General features: G+C 41.0%; 1 protein-coding gene across 1 annotated transcript in view; it reads left to right on the top strand.

Annotated features, from left to right (window-relative positions):
* The window catches only part of dpys (dihydropyrimidinase), a 71798-nt gene extending 58389 nt beyond the window's left edge, over window positions 1-13409 (top strand). The window contains exons 8-9 of the mRNA XM_034173807.1: window positions 12921-13128; window positions 13209-13409. Coding sequence (XP_034029698.1) covers window positions 12921-13128; window positions 13209-13265 — 265 coding nt within the window. The 3' untranslated portion in view covers window positions 13266-13409. The remainder of the gene's footprint in view (window positions 1-12920; window positions 13129-13208) is intronic.
* Window positions 13410-17829: the final 4420 nt, after the last annotated feature.

Below are 17829 nucleotides of genomic sequence, written 5' to 3'. Positions count from 1 at the left end.
AGTGTCAAGGTACCCTTAGTTCTCAAGGTAATGCAATGACATTTCATTCAGCAACATTATTTCCAAAAGAATTAAAATTAATCTGTAACTAATTTAAAGTAATGTGATTTGCCTCTGTTGCTTATGAATACATTATGTTTTGAAACTGCTGTGTTGGACTCAGAGTTTGTCTGCAATTTTATCCTCAGTAATTTTGTTTTACACCTCATCTCACCATCAGCATTCTTACAGTTTATATTTTAGGTGTATTTACTCAAACAATGTGACAGTATTTAAAACTTCTCTGGCCTTTGGTTTGGGCACCCCTGATGATTTCCATGATTTTCCTTTATAAATCATTGGTTGTTTGGCCATTTTAGTTAAATATATCTTATAGCAGACAAACACAGTGAGAAGTGAAATGAAGTTGATAGGATTTACAGAAAGTGTGCAATAATTCTTTAAACAAAATTAGGCAGGTGCATAAATTTGGGCACCCCAACAGAAAAAATACATACAGTATTTAGTAGATCCTCCTTTTGCAGAAATAACAGCCTTGAAACGCTTCCCATAGCTTCCAATGAGAGTCTGGATTCTGGTTGAAGGTTTTTGGACCATTCTTCTTTACAAAACATCTCAGGTTTGTTGGTTTCTGAGCATGGACAGCCCACTTAAAATCACACCACAGAGTTCAATAATATTCAGGTCTGGGACTGAGATGGCCATTCCAGAAAGTTGTACTTGTTCCTCTGCATGAATGCCTTAGTAGATTTGGAGCAGTATTTAGGGTCATTGTCTTGTTGAACAGCAACTTCAACTTTGTCACTGATTCTTTAACATTGTTCTCAAGAATCTGCTGATGCAAAGAGGGGAAACATTTGCAAATACCCTTTCTCATGATTGGATTCACCTGTGTAAGGAGGTCAAGGGTCAATGAGCTTACAAACCAATTTTGTGTTCCAGTAATTAGTGCTAAATGTATTCAAATCAATAAAATGACAAGGGTGCCCAAATTTATTCACCTGCCTAATTTTGTTTAAATAATTATTGCACACTTTCTGTTAATACTAGAAACTTCATTTCACTTCTCAAATATCAGTGTGTTTATCTGCTATATGATATATTTAACTGAAATTTCTGATCCAGACAACCAATGATTTATAAAGGAAAATCATGAAAATTATCAGGGGTGCCCAAACTTTTGCATACAACTGTATTTATTCAGTGAATGTCTCAGTGCAAACAAAAAAAAAACAAAAACATCCTGATGAATTTCAATTCAATTCAATTTTATTTATATAGTGCCAAATCACAGCAAACAGTTGCCCCAAGGCGCTTTATATTGTAAGGCAAGGCCATACAATAATTACGTAAAAACCCCAAAGGTCAAAACGACCCCCTGTGAGCAAGCACTTGGCGACAGTGGGAAGGAAAAACTCCCTTTTAACAGGAAGAAACCTCCAGCAGAACCAGGCTCAGGGAGGGGCAGTCTTCTGCTGGGACTGGTTGGGGCTGAGGGAGAGAACCAGGAAAAAGACATGCTGTGGAGGGGAGCAGAGATCAATCACTAATGATTAAATGCAGAGTGGTGCATACAGAACAAAAAGAGAAAGAAACACTCAGTGCATTATGGGAACCCCCCAGCAGTCTAAGTCTATAGCAGCATAACTAAGGGATGGTTCAGGGTCACCTGATCCAGCCCTAACTATAAGCTTTAGCAAAAAGGAAAGTTTTAAGCCTAATCTTAAAAGTAGAGAGGGTGTCTGTCTCTCTGATCCGAATTGGGAGCTGGTTCCACAGGAGAGGAGCCTGAAAGCTGAAGGCTCTGCCTCCCATTCTACTCTTACAAACCCTAGGAACTACAAGTAAGCCTGCAGTCTGAGAGCGAAGCGCTCTATTGGGGTGATATGGTACTATGAGGTCCCTAAGATAAGAAGGGACCTGATTATTCAAAACCTTATAAGTAAGAAGAAGAATTTTAAATTCTATTCTAGAATTAACAGGAAGCCAATGAAGAGAGGCCAATATGGGTGAGATATGCTCTCTCCTTCTAGTCCCCAGTCAGTACTCTAGCTGCAGCATTTTGAATTAACTGAAGGCTTTTCAGGGAACTTTTAGGACAACCTGATAATAATGAATTACAATAGTCCAGCCTAGAGGAAATAAATGCATGAATTAGTTTTTCAGCATCACTCTGAGACAAGACCTTTCTAATTTTAGAGATATTCTGTAAATGCAAAAAAGCAGTCCTACATATTTGTTTAATATGCACTTTGAATGACATATCCTGATCAAAAATGACTCCAAGATTTCTCACAGTATTACTAGAGGTCAGGGTAATGCCATCCAGAGTAAGGATCTGGTTAGACACCATGTTTCTAAGATTTGTGGGGCCAAGTACAATAACTTCAGTTTTATCTGAGTTTAAAAGCAGGAAATTAGAGGTCATCCATGTCCTTATGTCTGTAAGACAATCCTGCAGTTTAGCTAATTGGTGTGTGTCCTCTGGCTTCATGGATAGATAAAGCTGGGTATCATCTGCGTAACAATGAAAGTTTAAGCAATACCGTCTAATAATACTGCCTAAGGGAAGCATGTATAAAGTAAATAAAATTGGTCCTAGCACAGAACCTTGTGGAACTCCATAATTAACCTTAGTCTGTGAAGAAGATTCCCCATTTACATGAACAAATTATAATCTATTAGATAAATATGATTCAAACCACCGCAGCGCAGTGCCTTTAATACCTATGGCATGCTCTAATCTCTGTAATAAAATTTTATGGTCAACAGTATCAAAAGCAGCACTGAGGTCTAACAGAACAAGCACAGAGAATTTCCAAACAGTTTTTATAAGCAGTGATTAGTAGTTGTAAGAGCGCTAAAGTGGCTTCAGAGAAGGGAGCACTCATGTGATGTTTTGTTGTTTTTTTCTTTTCTCCTTCTAAAATGACAGAGTATAGCCAGTCCCACCCTTCACCCCCCCCAGCAGAAAAGTATGTCCAGTCCCACCTGCACACGTGAAACTCTGAGAATTTATGCCCACACAATACAGATGCATTGATTTTGTGTTTTCTCCCGTCCCGCAGGAGAAAACACGCTATTTAAGCTATTAATAAAGAGATTCATGGGGTTATTTGTTTCATTTCCCTGTCCTGGATATCTTTTGATGCACTGGTCAGGAATAGCGCTCCTGTTTTGTTGTTTTCATTTAGTTTAAAAACAGTTACATATTCTATTTGTCACATATGTGTGCCATATATGGAGATGCAGTAAAATGGTACTGTCGGTTTGGTTGTTGCGATAACTCCCGCTGCAGCTGCATCTGTCTCTGTATGTGTACCTGTCCGTTCCTGTTGTGTCCACTGCTCCTGTTAAATTAAAGATGTTCCATTTAAGCTGAAAGTAGCGTGTGGACACCGCAAACTTTTACACTACTCTCCTTTATTGACTGAGTCATCCTGACCCCCACAATCCCGTAGTGTTTTCTTTTTAGCCGTCGGGTTCCCGCCCGCAGTAAAGTTCTAACCACCTGCTGCCTAGGGCTGTCACGATTAGTCAACATTATCGATAATGTCGACAATGAAAATTTGTCGACACGTATTTTCATTGTCGACAAATCGCCCAATCATGTTTTACCATTCAAAAACTGTATCATTTTGGTCCGGCGACGTGTTTTGTGGAAGCGCTAACTGCAACAGGAACTTGGGGGGGCGGTGTTTCCTCAAGGGAGAAGCGGATACGGTAGCCAAGTGATTTATACTTCTGCGTCCCTTCGATGCCATCACTACGCAAAGACTCTGCTACAACGCACTCGGGTAAACAGTGGCAGAGCAGCAACAGCAAGGAGCCGAAGCGGAGTTAACAGAGAAGTTTAGAGCAAGACTGAAACAATCCAAAGCATGGGAGCATTTCATAGAAAACAAAGCCGCCAAGTCACTTACATGCAGACTGTGCAAAGTCGTGCTAGCATATCGTGACAACACTACAGTCATGCACGAGCACCTGAAACGCAAACCTCTTGGCAGCCGAATCTACCCCCAAACACCACAAGGTAATCTAGCATGTTTAGCTACCCAACAGTTATCGAGTATGGATATATGTATTATTTAACTTTTCTAATGCATACGATTGCTTCGTTAGTGCTTTCAACATAGCGGTTATGTTACGATGTTTGATTAGCTAGCTAGCGGTCATAAAATTATTCCCTAATTTAATTAATACCAGTATATCACCAAATTTCTTCTATTCATAAATTGTACATTTTGTTTTGTTTCTACAGCAAAAGTCAAAGACGTCTGGATGATTTTATGCTCAAGAAAGGACAATGCACTCCCCAAATGGCTGGAGTAATGACACAGAGCATCCTAAATATGTTCATCATGGGAATGAGGTTATATGTTTACTTTGAAGTAAGGAATTGCCACATTATGGCATTTTGCACAGTTTTTGTTAAATAATGCAGCAAGTGAATAAGGGAGCTGCAGTTTAAATTGTTTACAAGCGCTTGCACGGTTAAGCTTGCACTTGTTAATATTTGTGTATAATAAAATGCACACTTTTAAGTTAAATGTGTGTTTTGTTTATCTGAATTTATCATAAGTATTTTGATTAAGGTCCATTAAGTGAACTTAAAAGGTCAGTTGTAATCCACAGCATGTCTTTTTCCTGGTTCTCTCCCTCAGCCCCAACCAGTCCCAGCAGAAGACTGCCCCTCCCTGAGCCTGGTTCTGCTGGAGGTTTCTTCCTGTTAAAAGGGAGTTTTTCCTTCCCACTGTAGCCAAGTGCTTGCTCACAGGGGGTCGTTTTGACCGTTGGGGTTTTACATCATTATTGTATGGCCTTGCCTTACAATATAAAGCGCCTTGGGGCAACTGTTTGTTGTGATTTGGCGCTATATAAAAAAAATTGATTGATTGATTGATTGATAATGTGCACAGCAGCTTGATGCATTTTTTAGCAAGAAAAGAAAATAATCTTTTGATTAGTTGATTAATCGAAAAAATAATCGCCAACTAATCGACAATGAAAATAATCGTTAGTGACAGCTCTACTGCTCCCGCAATCACAATGCAATATAAACAGTAGAATTTATACACAGCACTTTTCTAAAGGTAATTCTTACAAATGTGAGTTTTTTTTTACTTCAAGATTAATTTCTGATTACTGTACATTTTGAATAAAAACATTTCTTACATAAGTAAACTTGTAATGAAAATAGTTTTTAGTAAAACAAAAAAAAAAGATCTGTAAATTAAAACCATCACTTATCTGTTGTTTAGCAGCTAATCTGCTCTGTGTGAGCCTGATCCTGTCAGATCGCAGAAGGTAAACAGTGCAGGACCTGGTTACTGCTTGGATGGGAGACCTCTTTGGAACACCAGCGGCTGTGTGTGTTTCTCCAGGTTATGCGGGAGTTGCGTCAGGAAGGGCATTCGGCGTAAAACTTGTGCCAAATACCAATGCGGATCTGGTGAATGAACAACAACAACAACAAATCTGTTGTTGTTGTTTCAGATGAGATGATTTCTTGATTAACATTATAAGGAACCTAGGACATTTATTGTTAGACGAATAAAATTGCATGGAAAGTAATGTGTACATTTTTAAGTTTAGATAGATCGATAGATATGAACTTTATTGTCAGATCATTGATCTGAAATTTGTTTTGCATGTTCAGCAGCTCCGTATAACACAAGGACAATAGACATCATACATTTAAACAATTACATCACACAAAGAAAACAACAATAAACAATCATCCATTTCCCTTCATACTCTGAATCTATGAACTAAGCTCCTCATTTAGTTTCAAGATAGACTGATGTATAAATGAGGTCTTAAGCCTGACTTTGTTATAGCGCGGCACACAATAGCGTCGCCCTGATGGTAAAAAGTAAGTCCCTTCGGCTGCTCCCTTGTTTGCACTCGGGGTCGCCACAGCAAATCCAAGGTGGATCTGCATGTTGATTTGGCACAGGTTTTACGCCGGATGCCCTTCCTGACGCAACTCCACATTACATGAAGAAATGTGGCAGGGGTGGGATTTGAACCCAGAACCTTCATATTCAGAATTTAGGACATGGCTGGGGTCAGAGACGATGTTCTTTGCTAACCGCATCATGTTGTTGTGATATGCGGCTTCATACTGACCATCCAGAGACTGTCCCACTATCTTAGAGCAGATTTTAAGCAGTTGTCTAAGCCCAGATTTAGCAGTGACGGACAGACAGCTGAACCACACAGCGTTACAATACTGCAGAACACTGAGGATGATGGAAGTGAAAAACAGCAACAGCACCTGATGAGAAGCCCGAAAAGAAATTTAGTAGATTCATTCATTCATATCGCCATTTCAACCAGGAAAAAGACACCGTAAATGTTTAGTATAAACGCAATAGGAGATGATGTAACAATGACTGCACTATGTCTGTTAATTAGGATTTCTCAATGTCTGATGTGATGAAATAATTTTTTAATTTAGCCATTTCAACATTTAATTACATCATAATTGACTATGTGATTGCTTTTAATGTTGTAATCAGGAGAGCGTAACCACTAAAATATGAATTTGACTATTCTAGTGATTGTGAATGCTTTGAAAGATAATGGCACAGGTAGAATGTGGGGCCTCTTCTACCTGTGCAAGTGCCTTATTGACTGAACTTTGACTTCATGGACATGTTTAATGATTCATTCATTTAACGTTAACATATAAAAGGCAACAGCTTTTTCAAGTAATAAAATAGTTCCTGTTTAAAGAGCTTTTGTTTTATTTAAACGAGCAGCAGCAGGTGTGAGTTTTCAGAGACAACAGATGAGCTGGACTCTTAGGATATTTAACCAGATGAAGGTCTCCCCTGCAGCTTCAACCTCTTGGTGGAGTTTTTGGAGACACTTTCCTCACATTTTGGATAGCAGAGATGTTTTCTTCTTCCATCTGAGCTTCACATTTTGGTGTTCAGCTCCATCACTGGAAGTTTTGAAGTGCATCTGGATTTACAAGCTTCTCTACACAGCACATGTTGAAATGTTGGTGAAGTGGGACAAGTGAAGAAATTCTTAATTTCTTAAAATATAAAGAAACAGGAAAAAGTGCTGTGCTATTTTCTTTAAGATCAGCTTACTCAGTAGTTAAAAAAAAATAAAATAAAAAATCTAAGTTGAGACTTGTAGTAAACAATTTAAAAAACTACCATTATTTGATAAAAATAAATTGAACAATTTACAAATATAAAATGTTCAGTCAGCTTGTGAGTGATTGAGCAGACACACTCAATCTGAAATTCTTCATTTTGGATATATATTGCGTGATTGTGCAGCTAAACGTGAAGCGAACTTTAGCCTACAACGATTGTCCACTTGAACAAATCTTATGGCCCCTTCACACATAATGCGAAGTTTGGACGAAGTGCGCACTTAGTGCGCATGACGCAGGAGTCGTGTGCAAACCGTGTGAAATTGTCCCTGCCTCTAATGCCTCTAATATTGAGCTGAGTATTCCATTAACTTTAACTAGTAATGACTTCATGACTTTCTTTGCTAACAAAATTTTAACTATTAGAGAAAAAATTACTCATAACCATCCCAAAGACGTATCGTTATCTTTGGCTGCTTTCAGTGATGCCGGTATTTGGTTAGACTCTTTCTCTCCGATTGTCCGACCGATTATTTTCATTAGTTACTTCATCCAAACCATCAACATGTTTATTAGACCCCATTCCTACCAGGCTGCTCAAGGAAACCCTACCATTATTTAATGCTTCGATCTTAAATATGATCAATCTATCTTTGTTAGTTGGCTATGTACCACAGGCTTTTAAGGTGGCAGTAATTAAACCATTACTTAAAAAGCCATCACTTGACCCAGCTATCTTAGCTAATTATAGGCCAATCTCCAACCTTCCTTTTCTCTCAAAAATTCTTGAAAGGGTAGTTGTAAAACAGCTAACTGATCATCTGCAGAGGAATGGTCTATTTGAAGAGTTTCAGTCAGGTTTTAGAATTCATCATAGTACAGAAACAGCATTAGTGAAGGTTGCAAATATGTTGCCTACCCGTCAGCACGATGTTTCTTGGTGCACAAATTCGAACTGTTTCACACCGTATTTGTCCAGGTGTCGCCCAAACTTCGCACTATGTGTGAAGGGGCCTTTAGCAGGGTTTGCACACACACACACACATATATATATATATATATATATATATATATATATATATATATATATATATATATATATATATATATATATATATATATGTGTGTGTGTGTCTGTGTGTGTGTGTGTGTGCTTATTTATTTACCCTTTGCATGCTTTATACTGATGGTCTTTTAGTGGTTTCCCTTGATTCCTGTTTTTAGTCTTTTAGTAAGCTTGTGTGTACCTGTTTGTGCCTGTGACTGTCAGGTTCACCCTGTAATAGAAATCACAGACAAACTGATATCAAAGAGACACACCAGGAGTCACTGCTTCTCTTTTACTTGCGAGGAGAGTGTTGCTTGGGAGGAGAGAGAGAGAATCGCTCGAGCATCAAATTCATTCCTTCCTTCTCTCTCTTCTGAGCGACTCCTTCTCCTGCTTTTTACTTACTCAAGCAAACAAGGGTTACAGAAACGATGACGGAAGGCAGAACTGAATGATCAGGAACTCTCAGCAAAATAAGATTAGCAAATACCATGTGTGAATGTGTGGCAACAGCTTGTATTTTTCTACTTGCTCTGAGTAAGCGAAACAAAAGACCTCAGATATCTCATGTATCAACACTGCGTGTGAAAAACAGACACTTTGCATTAATCACGTCATGGGTTACCTTTACTTCAGATTAAAGAAAACAATTCTTTTAGACATTTCAGTGATAACAAAATAAGGCATATTCACAATTTTTCCAACAGTGACAGATCTACCTACGGGTTCAAATAAAGTCACCTAAACCTGAAACTGAACTTTAGCGGTGCACTACATCACATTTTATTTTCAGATTGCTCACTCACATCTAACAAATTTGCAGAAGCTCCATTGCTCAAAGTGGGTGTGTGTATATACACTCAACAAAAATATAAACGCAACACTTTTGGTTTTGCTCCCATTTTGTATGAGATGAACTCAAAGATCTAAAACTTTTTCCACATACACAATATCACCATTTCCCTCAAATATTGTTCACAAACCAGTCTAAATCTGTGATAGTGAGCACTTCTCCTTTGCTGAAATAATCCATCCCACCTCACAGGTGTGCCATATCAAGATGCTGATTAGACACCATGATTAGTGCACAGGTGTGCCTTAGACTGTCCACAATAAAAGGCCACTCTGAAAGGTGCAGTTTTGTTTTATTGGGGGGGATACCAGTCAGTATCTGGTGTGACCACCATTTGCCTCATGCAGTGCAACACATCTCCTTCGCATAGAGTTGATCAGGTTGTCAATTGTGGCCTGTGGAATGTTGGTCCACTCCTCTTCAATGGCTGTGCGAAGTTGCTGGATACTGGCAGGAACTGGTACACGCTGTCGTATACGCCGGTCCAGAGCATCCCAAACATGCTCAATGGGTGACATGTCCGGTGAGTATGCCAGCCATGCAAGAACTGGGACATTTTCAGCTTCCAAGAATTGTGTACAGATCCTTGCAACATGGGGCCATGCATTATCCTGCTGCAACATGAGGTGATGTTCTTGGATGTATGGCACAACAATGGGCCTCAGGATCTCGTCACGGTATCTCTGTGCATTCAAAATGCCATCAATAAAATGCACCTGTGATCTTCATCCATAACAGACGCCTGCCCATACCATAACCCCACCGCCACCATGGGCCACTCGATCCACAACATTAACATCAGAAAACCGCTCACCCACACGACGCCACACACGCTGTCTGCCATCTGCCCTGGACAGTGTGAACCGGGATTCATCCGTGAAGAGAACACCTCTCCAACGTGCCAAACGCCAGCGAATGTGAGCATTTGCCCACTCAAGTCGGCTACGACGACGAACTGGAGTCAGGTCGAGACCCCGATGAGGACGACGAGCATGCAGATGAGCTTCCCTGAGACGGTTTCTGACAGTTTGTGCAGAAATTCTTTGGTTATGCAAACCGATTGTTTCAGCAGCTGTCCGAGTGGTTGGTCTAAGACGATCTTGGAGGTGAACATGCTGGATGTGGAGGTCCTGGGCTGGTGTGGTTACACGTGGTCTGTGGTTGTGAGGCTGGTTGGATGTACTGCCAAATTCTCTGAAACACCTTTGGAGACGGCTTATGGTAGAGAAATGAACATTCAATACACGAGCAACAGCTCTGGTTGACATTCCTGCTGTCAGCATGCCAATTGCACGCTCCCTCAAATCTTGCGACATCTGTGGCATTGTGCTGTGTGATAAAACTGCACCTTTTGGCCTTTTATTGTGGACAGTCTAAGGCACACCTGTGCACTAATCATGGTGTCTAATCAGCATCTTGGTATGGCACACCTGTGAGGTGGGATGGATTATCTCAGCAAAGGAGAATTGCTCACTATCACAGATTTAGACTGGTTTGTGTACAATATTTGAGGGAAATGGTGATATTGTGTATGTGGAAAAAGTTTTAGATCTTTGAGTTCATCTCATACAAAATGGGAGCAAAACCAAAAGTGTTGCGTTTATATTTTTGTTGAGTGTATATCCAAAAGTGAAGAATTTCAGATTGAGTGTGTCTGCTCAATCACACCAGTTGCTGTGTCTCTCTGATTGGGTCTGTGGCCTGAACACCCCCCCCTCACTCTGAACAGTCACTGAAAAAAGCTCATCCCAGCAGGGTGGTGTCCGTCACTCATTGTTCTGCTTTTTTTCTCTTAATATTGTGGTTATGGCTCGTAGACTGAGTGTTTCATTGTTTCCTGTCGCAAATCCATGATAGCGATTGTCAGGGTTGTTCATTGGGCCCTTGAAAAGCGAGATAGTGACAGAAATCTCCGCTCCCTCTGCGAGTTGTTACATTGTTACCGTATCAAATCATTCAGTTATTTTAGTAAAAATCAGTGTGTTTATCAATATTATTATGACTCATCTATATTGGAAATTTATACAAATTGTAATCATGGTAGCCTGCGATTTTTTTTTTTTTTTTGTGGTCGGCAGGTGATTGACAAGCTCATCCATCCTGGATGGTCCAATCTGGCTCAGAGGGTGAGAAAACCTAACGCTAACCCTAAGGCTCGTCCGTGATACTGGATCTGATTCTCCACCCAGGACCCAGGGCAGTTCCATCATGTGGTGGTTGTGGCGAGGTGCCGCACCAGCATATGCTCGCACAGCTGACCAGAGTTTGATAACTTCTGTGATGGTTTTCATTTGGAAATTGGCTCAGTGTTATTCCCATTCTGCCTGCCGTCTTTACAACCTGGCCAAATGCTTGTGGCGACAACAAATGTGTCTCTCGCGATCGATCGCAAGCAGAGAACTGATAAAAATGCTGAACAGGGCCAGTCTTCTGATTTTGGCAAAATGTGTAAAAATCTTGTGAAATTCCCCAATTTGGATCCAGATGTGCAGCAACACTTTAAATCAGACTTGGGTGACTTCAGCTGTCAGTGTGAATGTAACCCCAATGATGAGCATGTGGACTCTGATCCAGATTCCACAACAGAATCCAGGATCAAAACTATTTTCAGGAATCAGAAGGATAAAAATAAAAACTGGTTGTTTCAGTTTTCTTATTATTTGCCCAACACAGGGAGCAGCTTTCTACTGTACTCTGATTCACCAATGACACTCGCACTTATATAACCCAGAATCCATTGCTGCATTTTCCACCTAAGGCCCTTGGGAAGAAGACGCTGCACACCAGTGCCACTTCCTCTCACACTGGTGTGAGACACTTTGATAATCGGAAATATTATAGGCTGTTTCCCCGCTCACAGTCATCACCTTTGTACACGTTCCTTCTGTACCGTGCACGTGGCTGTTACGTGTATGTCTTTAAAGCATGACAGCTTCTCTTCTTTGCTGGTTTCATTCATAAATTCTTCTGTGAGATGGCGTAATTAAGCGCCTGCAGCTTAAGTGACGTTTCATAACATCCGGAGCCGCCGGGCACCAAAAACATGTTGCACAACCACAAAAGGCTCCAGGGTTCACTCGTCTTTCTTCTGTCTCATATCTGGGCTAATGGAAAATTGAGACTTCTGGTCAGTGCAAAGAAAACATAACGTCCAGTTTTACAAGTCAACAGGAAACCTCCATGTTTCAGAAAATCAGTGTGTGTGGTTGTCACATGTTCACACTTTAGTGTCACCTGCTGATTTATTGTTATAAGGGGAAAGTCCGCATTTTTGAATATAGGCTCTATTTTTAACTTTTTGGGGGGTTGGATTTTTCCTTTTTTTTCCTGCACATTTACCTCACTAAATGTAAACTCTAAGGGCCTTTTGGTGGCACTGCTCTGCACTGAGGCACTCTGTCTTGCAGAGCAAGCCTGTGACAATGTTAGTGCTGTAAATCAATATTGCACAGATTAAATTAGTTTTTGTCAGGGTTAATGTGTAATCCACACGAGTAAAATGTACAAAAATAATGCAAAATAAATCCTGTATTCGACAACCTGCAGGCAGTGATGACATCACCAGAAACAAAGTTTCCAAAATTTAAATGTTTAAAATGGTTCCAGTATAAAGCAGCAGTAAATAGGTGCACAGCGGTTATGTTGGACAGACAGGCAGCATTCTTTCTCTTGTGCTTTATTTATGGAGATGCTGCACACAACAATGCAGCAGTCAGCAATGATGAAAGAAATTCAGATTATTTGCTCTGTGAGCTTTTTGCAAATGCCTGAAGTTGTGAAATCAGATTTGTTTTTGTTTTTTTGCTTGTGCACGAGTGCATGTCGCCCTGATTCTGTCAGATTACAGTGCATTCACGTTTTCTTCCTTTGGCCTCTCCAATTCTGTCTTTGTGTGTCGACAGGACTATTTCAGCCTCGACTCACCACCAGGCTCTGGACTACAACATCTTTGAAGGCATGGAGTGCCACGGTGTCACTCTGGTCACCATCTCCAGAGGAAAAGTTGTCTATGAAAATGGCCAGCTGAATGTGACTCCTGGACATGGCAGGTTCATCCACAGACAGCCCTTCTGTGACTTCATTTACAAACGCATCAAGCAGAGGGAACAGGTCAGAGAGCGGCAACGGCACATTTTACCGTTACACCACATAATCAGAGGTCACTTACCGACTGTGTGTTCGGCCTGCAGGTGGGGAAACCTAAAGCTGTGCCCAGGAAGCCTTATGAGGGGAAAGTATGTGTGTGAACAGCTGACCCAGAACATGAAGGACACATCTCCCAAAACTAACGGAGCTCAGTTTGCTCCAGCTGATACGTCTCCAATGATTTGGTTTGATCAGATGTGTTCATGCAGTCGCTGTGTGGAGGTGTTTATGAATAAATGACTCAAGTGTTGTGCCTGCAGACTTTGTTCTTGTCATTTCATTGTGTGCAACTCCAGGATTCATTGGTCAGGTTTGAGTTCTTGTAGCATCGTGCGCTTCTAACTTAGCCTGATAATAATACTAGAGCCTTTAATGTCATTGTACATATAGATATGTACAACAAAATGTGTCCTCTGTCTTTAACCCATCCAACCTGCCCATTAGTCCAGCACCTGGGGACCAACTCCAGATGTAGGGTCTTCCTCTGCCTTGGTCAGGGGCAGAGAAAGGAGCAGACCCTAAATAAGCATGTTTGTTTATTTTTTATTTTTTGCTGGACCTAACACAGTACATGTTGGTTTCTGTCGCATGACATTAAAGTCTTAGAGGGGGCCGGCTCCTGCAGTCGGGCCCTTCAGCTACTCTGCACCAACTGATGGCTTGTCTATGACTGTTTCCCCTGCAGGTTAAAGATGTAGCTGTAGTGATTTTTCTTCTTTAACTAGGCAAACTAGCTCCCAGTTCTTAAATTTTAAAAATAGAGAATGGAATTTTTTCAGACTATTTTAATGTGGGAGCCTAAGAAATTCTAAGAGGATAAAGAGGTATTGGCCTTGATTTCTGTCCTGATTTCAAAATTGAGCCAGCTTACCCTAACTCTAGCAAAAAATTCATATGAAATCAGTTCTTACTGTTGCCCATTATTTTATATCCAATTACATACAATTCCCATTATATGATTACCCCCCCCCCCCCCCCACACACACACACACACACAGAGCACAACACTACTTCTAAAAGGCCAAAAATCCTTTGTTACAATCTCAAATTCTGTTGAAGATTGCAACATGCTTTTCATGGGTTTTGTGTTGCTGAAGAGGACCAGAAGGTGGCTTCTGGCCAGAGAACAGCAGGTCCCAGTTACTGCATGTTTGTTCCTCACTGTCCATTTTCACCCAGGCTTACATAAGCGGGCCAATTTAATCGAATTATATTCACTTTTTTTTATTGTGATTTATCCATACGTCACACATTTTAAACATGTTAAAACTTTTCAGATTGCCCACAGTGTTCTACATCGCTATTTTCAATCACTAATTACATCTGATTTGAGGCCCCAGTTGGTTACATTTTTGTGGGGCCAAAATTGTAAACAAGTGATTGTCAAAATTAGTAATGGGAGGCACGCTGAAGGCTATGATGGAAAGGTAAACATTGCATTACCAAGTTCAGCATCAAGGACATTCACAGAGTTGTCCTGAAGCCACTCCTTTGATATCTTGTCTGTGTCTTTAGGGTCATTGTCCTGCTGAAAGATGAGCCATCACACCAGTCTGAGGTCAAGAGTGTAGAAACTGAGTCGTAAGCAATAAGAGAAGATGAGCTCTAACTTTAAACATGCATGGCTTTATTCACAGAAAAGTAAAAAACAGCAAAATCACTTTTTAGACTCACGTCTTAAATACTGTTCGCCCAGCTTGTACTCTGCAGGGGGTGTGACTGGAGGACAAAAAACCTGGCTGACAAAGCAGGCAAAATCAAAGCTTTGCATACAGCACATGAACCCTTTTTTGTGGCGATTCACAGAACAGGTTTAATCAATCAGCAGCAGTGGACATTAATGAGTGAACGGGTTTGATGAACAGAGTTGTGAGACATGTCCCTGTCAGTGTTACTGTAAGTGGCTGCTGAACAGCATTTGACTCAGTGAATTCTGTCCATAACCATCCTTGTGTGTGCACGTGCATGTGCTACACAGGCCCTCCCGGACTTCATCACAAAAAATGGAGAAAGTTAAAAGAAAAGTCACCGGGGTGGGGGGCATACAGGCCTGATTGGTGGATTGCTGCAGAGGTGGTTGTCCTTTTGGAAGGACTCCTCTGTCCACAGAGGAATGCTGGAGCTCTGACAAAGGGACCACCGGGTTCTTGGTTACCTCTCTGTCTAAAGGCCCTTCTCCCCTGATCACTCAGTTTAGACGGGCAGCCACCACTAGGAAGAGTCCTGGTGGATCTGAACTTCTTCCATTTAGGGATGATGGAGGCCACTGTGCTCACTGGGACCTTCAAAGCAGCAGAAATGTTTCTGTGCCCTTCCCCATGTTTGTGCCTCGAGACAATCCTGTCTCAGAGGTCTACAGATAATTCCTTTGACTTCATGCTTGGTTTATGCTCTGTCATGCACACGGTCAACTGTGGGACCTCATATGTAGACATTTTTTTGTCACAGATGTTCAAAATATCAACCAAGGAAGCTGACAACTGCACAGGACTGTGACAAACTTTGGTACAAAGCTTACTCAACTGACAAGTCTCCACACTGCTCAGCACCACTCTACGTCTGCATCAGGCTGTGCTGCACACTGCTGCCAACTCCTCAGTAAGAAAAGTTGTTATTGGCTGATCTACAAGTCGCTAAGTGATGCCATTGTCTAATTTGCATAATTGGCCTTTTTTTTACACTCCGGACATATCTCTTTCATTTGGTTAAATTTTATGTTTATTTGTCTTTTATTCTCCCTACCTTTCAAGCCTGCACATGGTTATCTTTACAATGAAAGTGTGTTAAGAAATTTGTTCTAGTAGTCTATGATAACTTTTTCACCTTTTTCTGGCATCATTATATGCAAATATTGCCGTTTTGTGCTTGTCCCACACCCAGACTTTTGATCTTCAATGATAAAATGAATGGTAAAGAAACGTTTTTTATAATGTTTTAAAATATCTCTGAATAAAATATCAGTAAAATAATCAAAACATAATTGGGGTATTCAATGTCATACAACTGATTTTTTTAAACAAAATGTAGTTGTCCCACACTATTTGTTCTGTGTTGGGGGGTGTGGCTGGATATTTTGGTGTTCTTTTCTTTTCTTTGCTCTCCAGGTGGCATGAAAACTGATTTGTCTGTGGAGAAGGTGCTGGCTGAAGAGTCCTTCACCCTCATCAACATCATGTGCAGCACCTGTGAATGGTGCTCACGTGCAGCCTTAAAGACTTTCAGCTGAAGCAGATAATTGGATGGCGTTCTGCATTTAAGCCATGTGTGATTCAAGCAGAATTGCCGGGAACTCGACCTTGTGATGTTCGTTTGTGTCTCACAAACCCAGGCGCGAGGACCGCGCCTGGGTTTGACACATCGAGCCTGTGAAGCAGGAAGGGCGAGGGACACATGCTGTCAGCACACATCAGAGGTGATTGATTGTTTGACTACTTGTTGATAGTAACTTGGTATTTTGTTACGCAGTAGATTTGAATTGTGATGAGAATTGCGCAGCTTGCTTCTCACTGCTGTGGCGTGCGGACAACTGATCCTCCACCTGTTGTGAGAAGCTGCTCATTTGCATAAAGCTTAAAATACAGACCTGAATGTGTTGCTGATGGTGTGTGTCTTGAAGGATATTAGTTGTAACTGCTGACTTACCTCACCTCTTCTATCCTTCGCAGAGAGTCGGTTTGTTGTGTCCACCTGGGGGGTGTTTGGTGGTAACAGTGAGTCCAGAAGCGCCGGGCTCCGATCCTTTTGGGCGCTGGAGAGCGTGCCAGCCTTCACTCCACCAGAATGACGCTGGTTTAGTTTCTACACTTTGTTTAGCACCAGAGGGTGACACAATAAATTGTTTTTGTTATTGGAACCGCTTTCTGGTTATTTTAGCGCTGGGTTCCGTCAGACGCAGGTTCGCTCCTCAACCCGCGTCGACACATAACACTATTGCCGTAATTTCCACCACAACACTGTAATGTCCCTAAACAGTTTGTATGAAAGATTGTTTGGGTAGTTTCTATGGAGATAAACAGTGACATCAGAGCACATGTATATAGCGTCAAATCACAACAAGCAGTTTCCCCAAGGCGCTTTATATTGTAAGGCAATGGTGTGGTGGAAATTACATTTACAAGGCCAGTAGTGCCCGTAGTTAAAGAATCACCCATAAATAAAATGAATACTGATAGAATAACTCCATTAATGTCAGTTCTGTCATTTGTGCAAAGTTAAGATATAACATATATCTTTTAGCTTGCCTCTACTGGTGGTTGGCTCTCACTGCGGTATTGTATCACTTCCTGTTCCGGAGCACAGCGGTGTTTTGCTGTATCTGTTAGCTGTTTAATCTGTGCAGTTAGATTGATCTAGTTACCTAGATAACGATTTGTTTCACAGTGTAATCTTCATGTGCTTTAACTAAAACACTCCCTCTGCTGAATCACCTCTAAATTATTTACACATTATTCACTTTGTGTGTTTTTAGGAATCCACTAGCTTAGCGCAGCTACTAGCTCTTAGCTGGTTTAGCATGGCGGCTTCTCCTGTCTCTCCTGCACTTTTCTGCTCTGGGTGTGAAATGTTTAGTTATTCCTCGGCCTCCTTTAGCAGTAATGGTACTTGTAATAAGTGTAGCTTATTCGTAGCTTTGGAGGCCAGGCTGGGCGAATTGGAGACTCGGCT

The sequence above is a fragment of the Thalassophryne amazonica genome, chromosome 7 (assembly GCF_902500255.1).
Source record: "Thalassophryne amazonica chromosome 7, fThaAma1.1, whole genome shotgun sequence".
In the NCBI taxonomy this organism is placed as follows: Eukaryota; Metazoa; Chordata; class Actinopteri; order Batrachoidiformes; family Batrachoididae; genus Thalassophryne; species Thalassophryne amazonica.
Note: the sequence above shows the minus strand (reverse complement) of the source record. Positions and strands in the feature narration are given on the sequence as shown.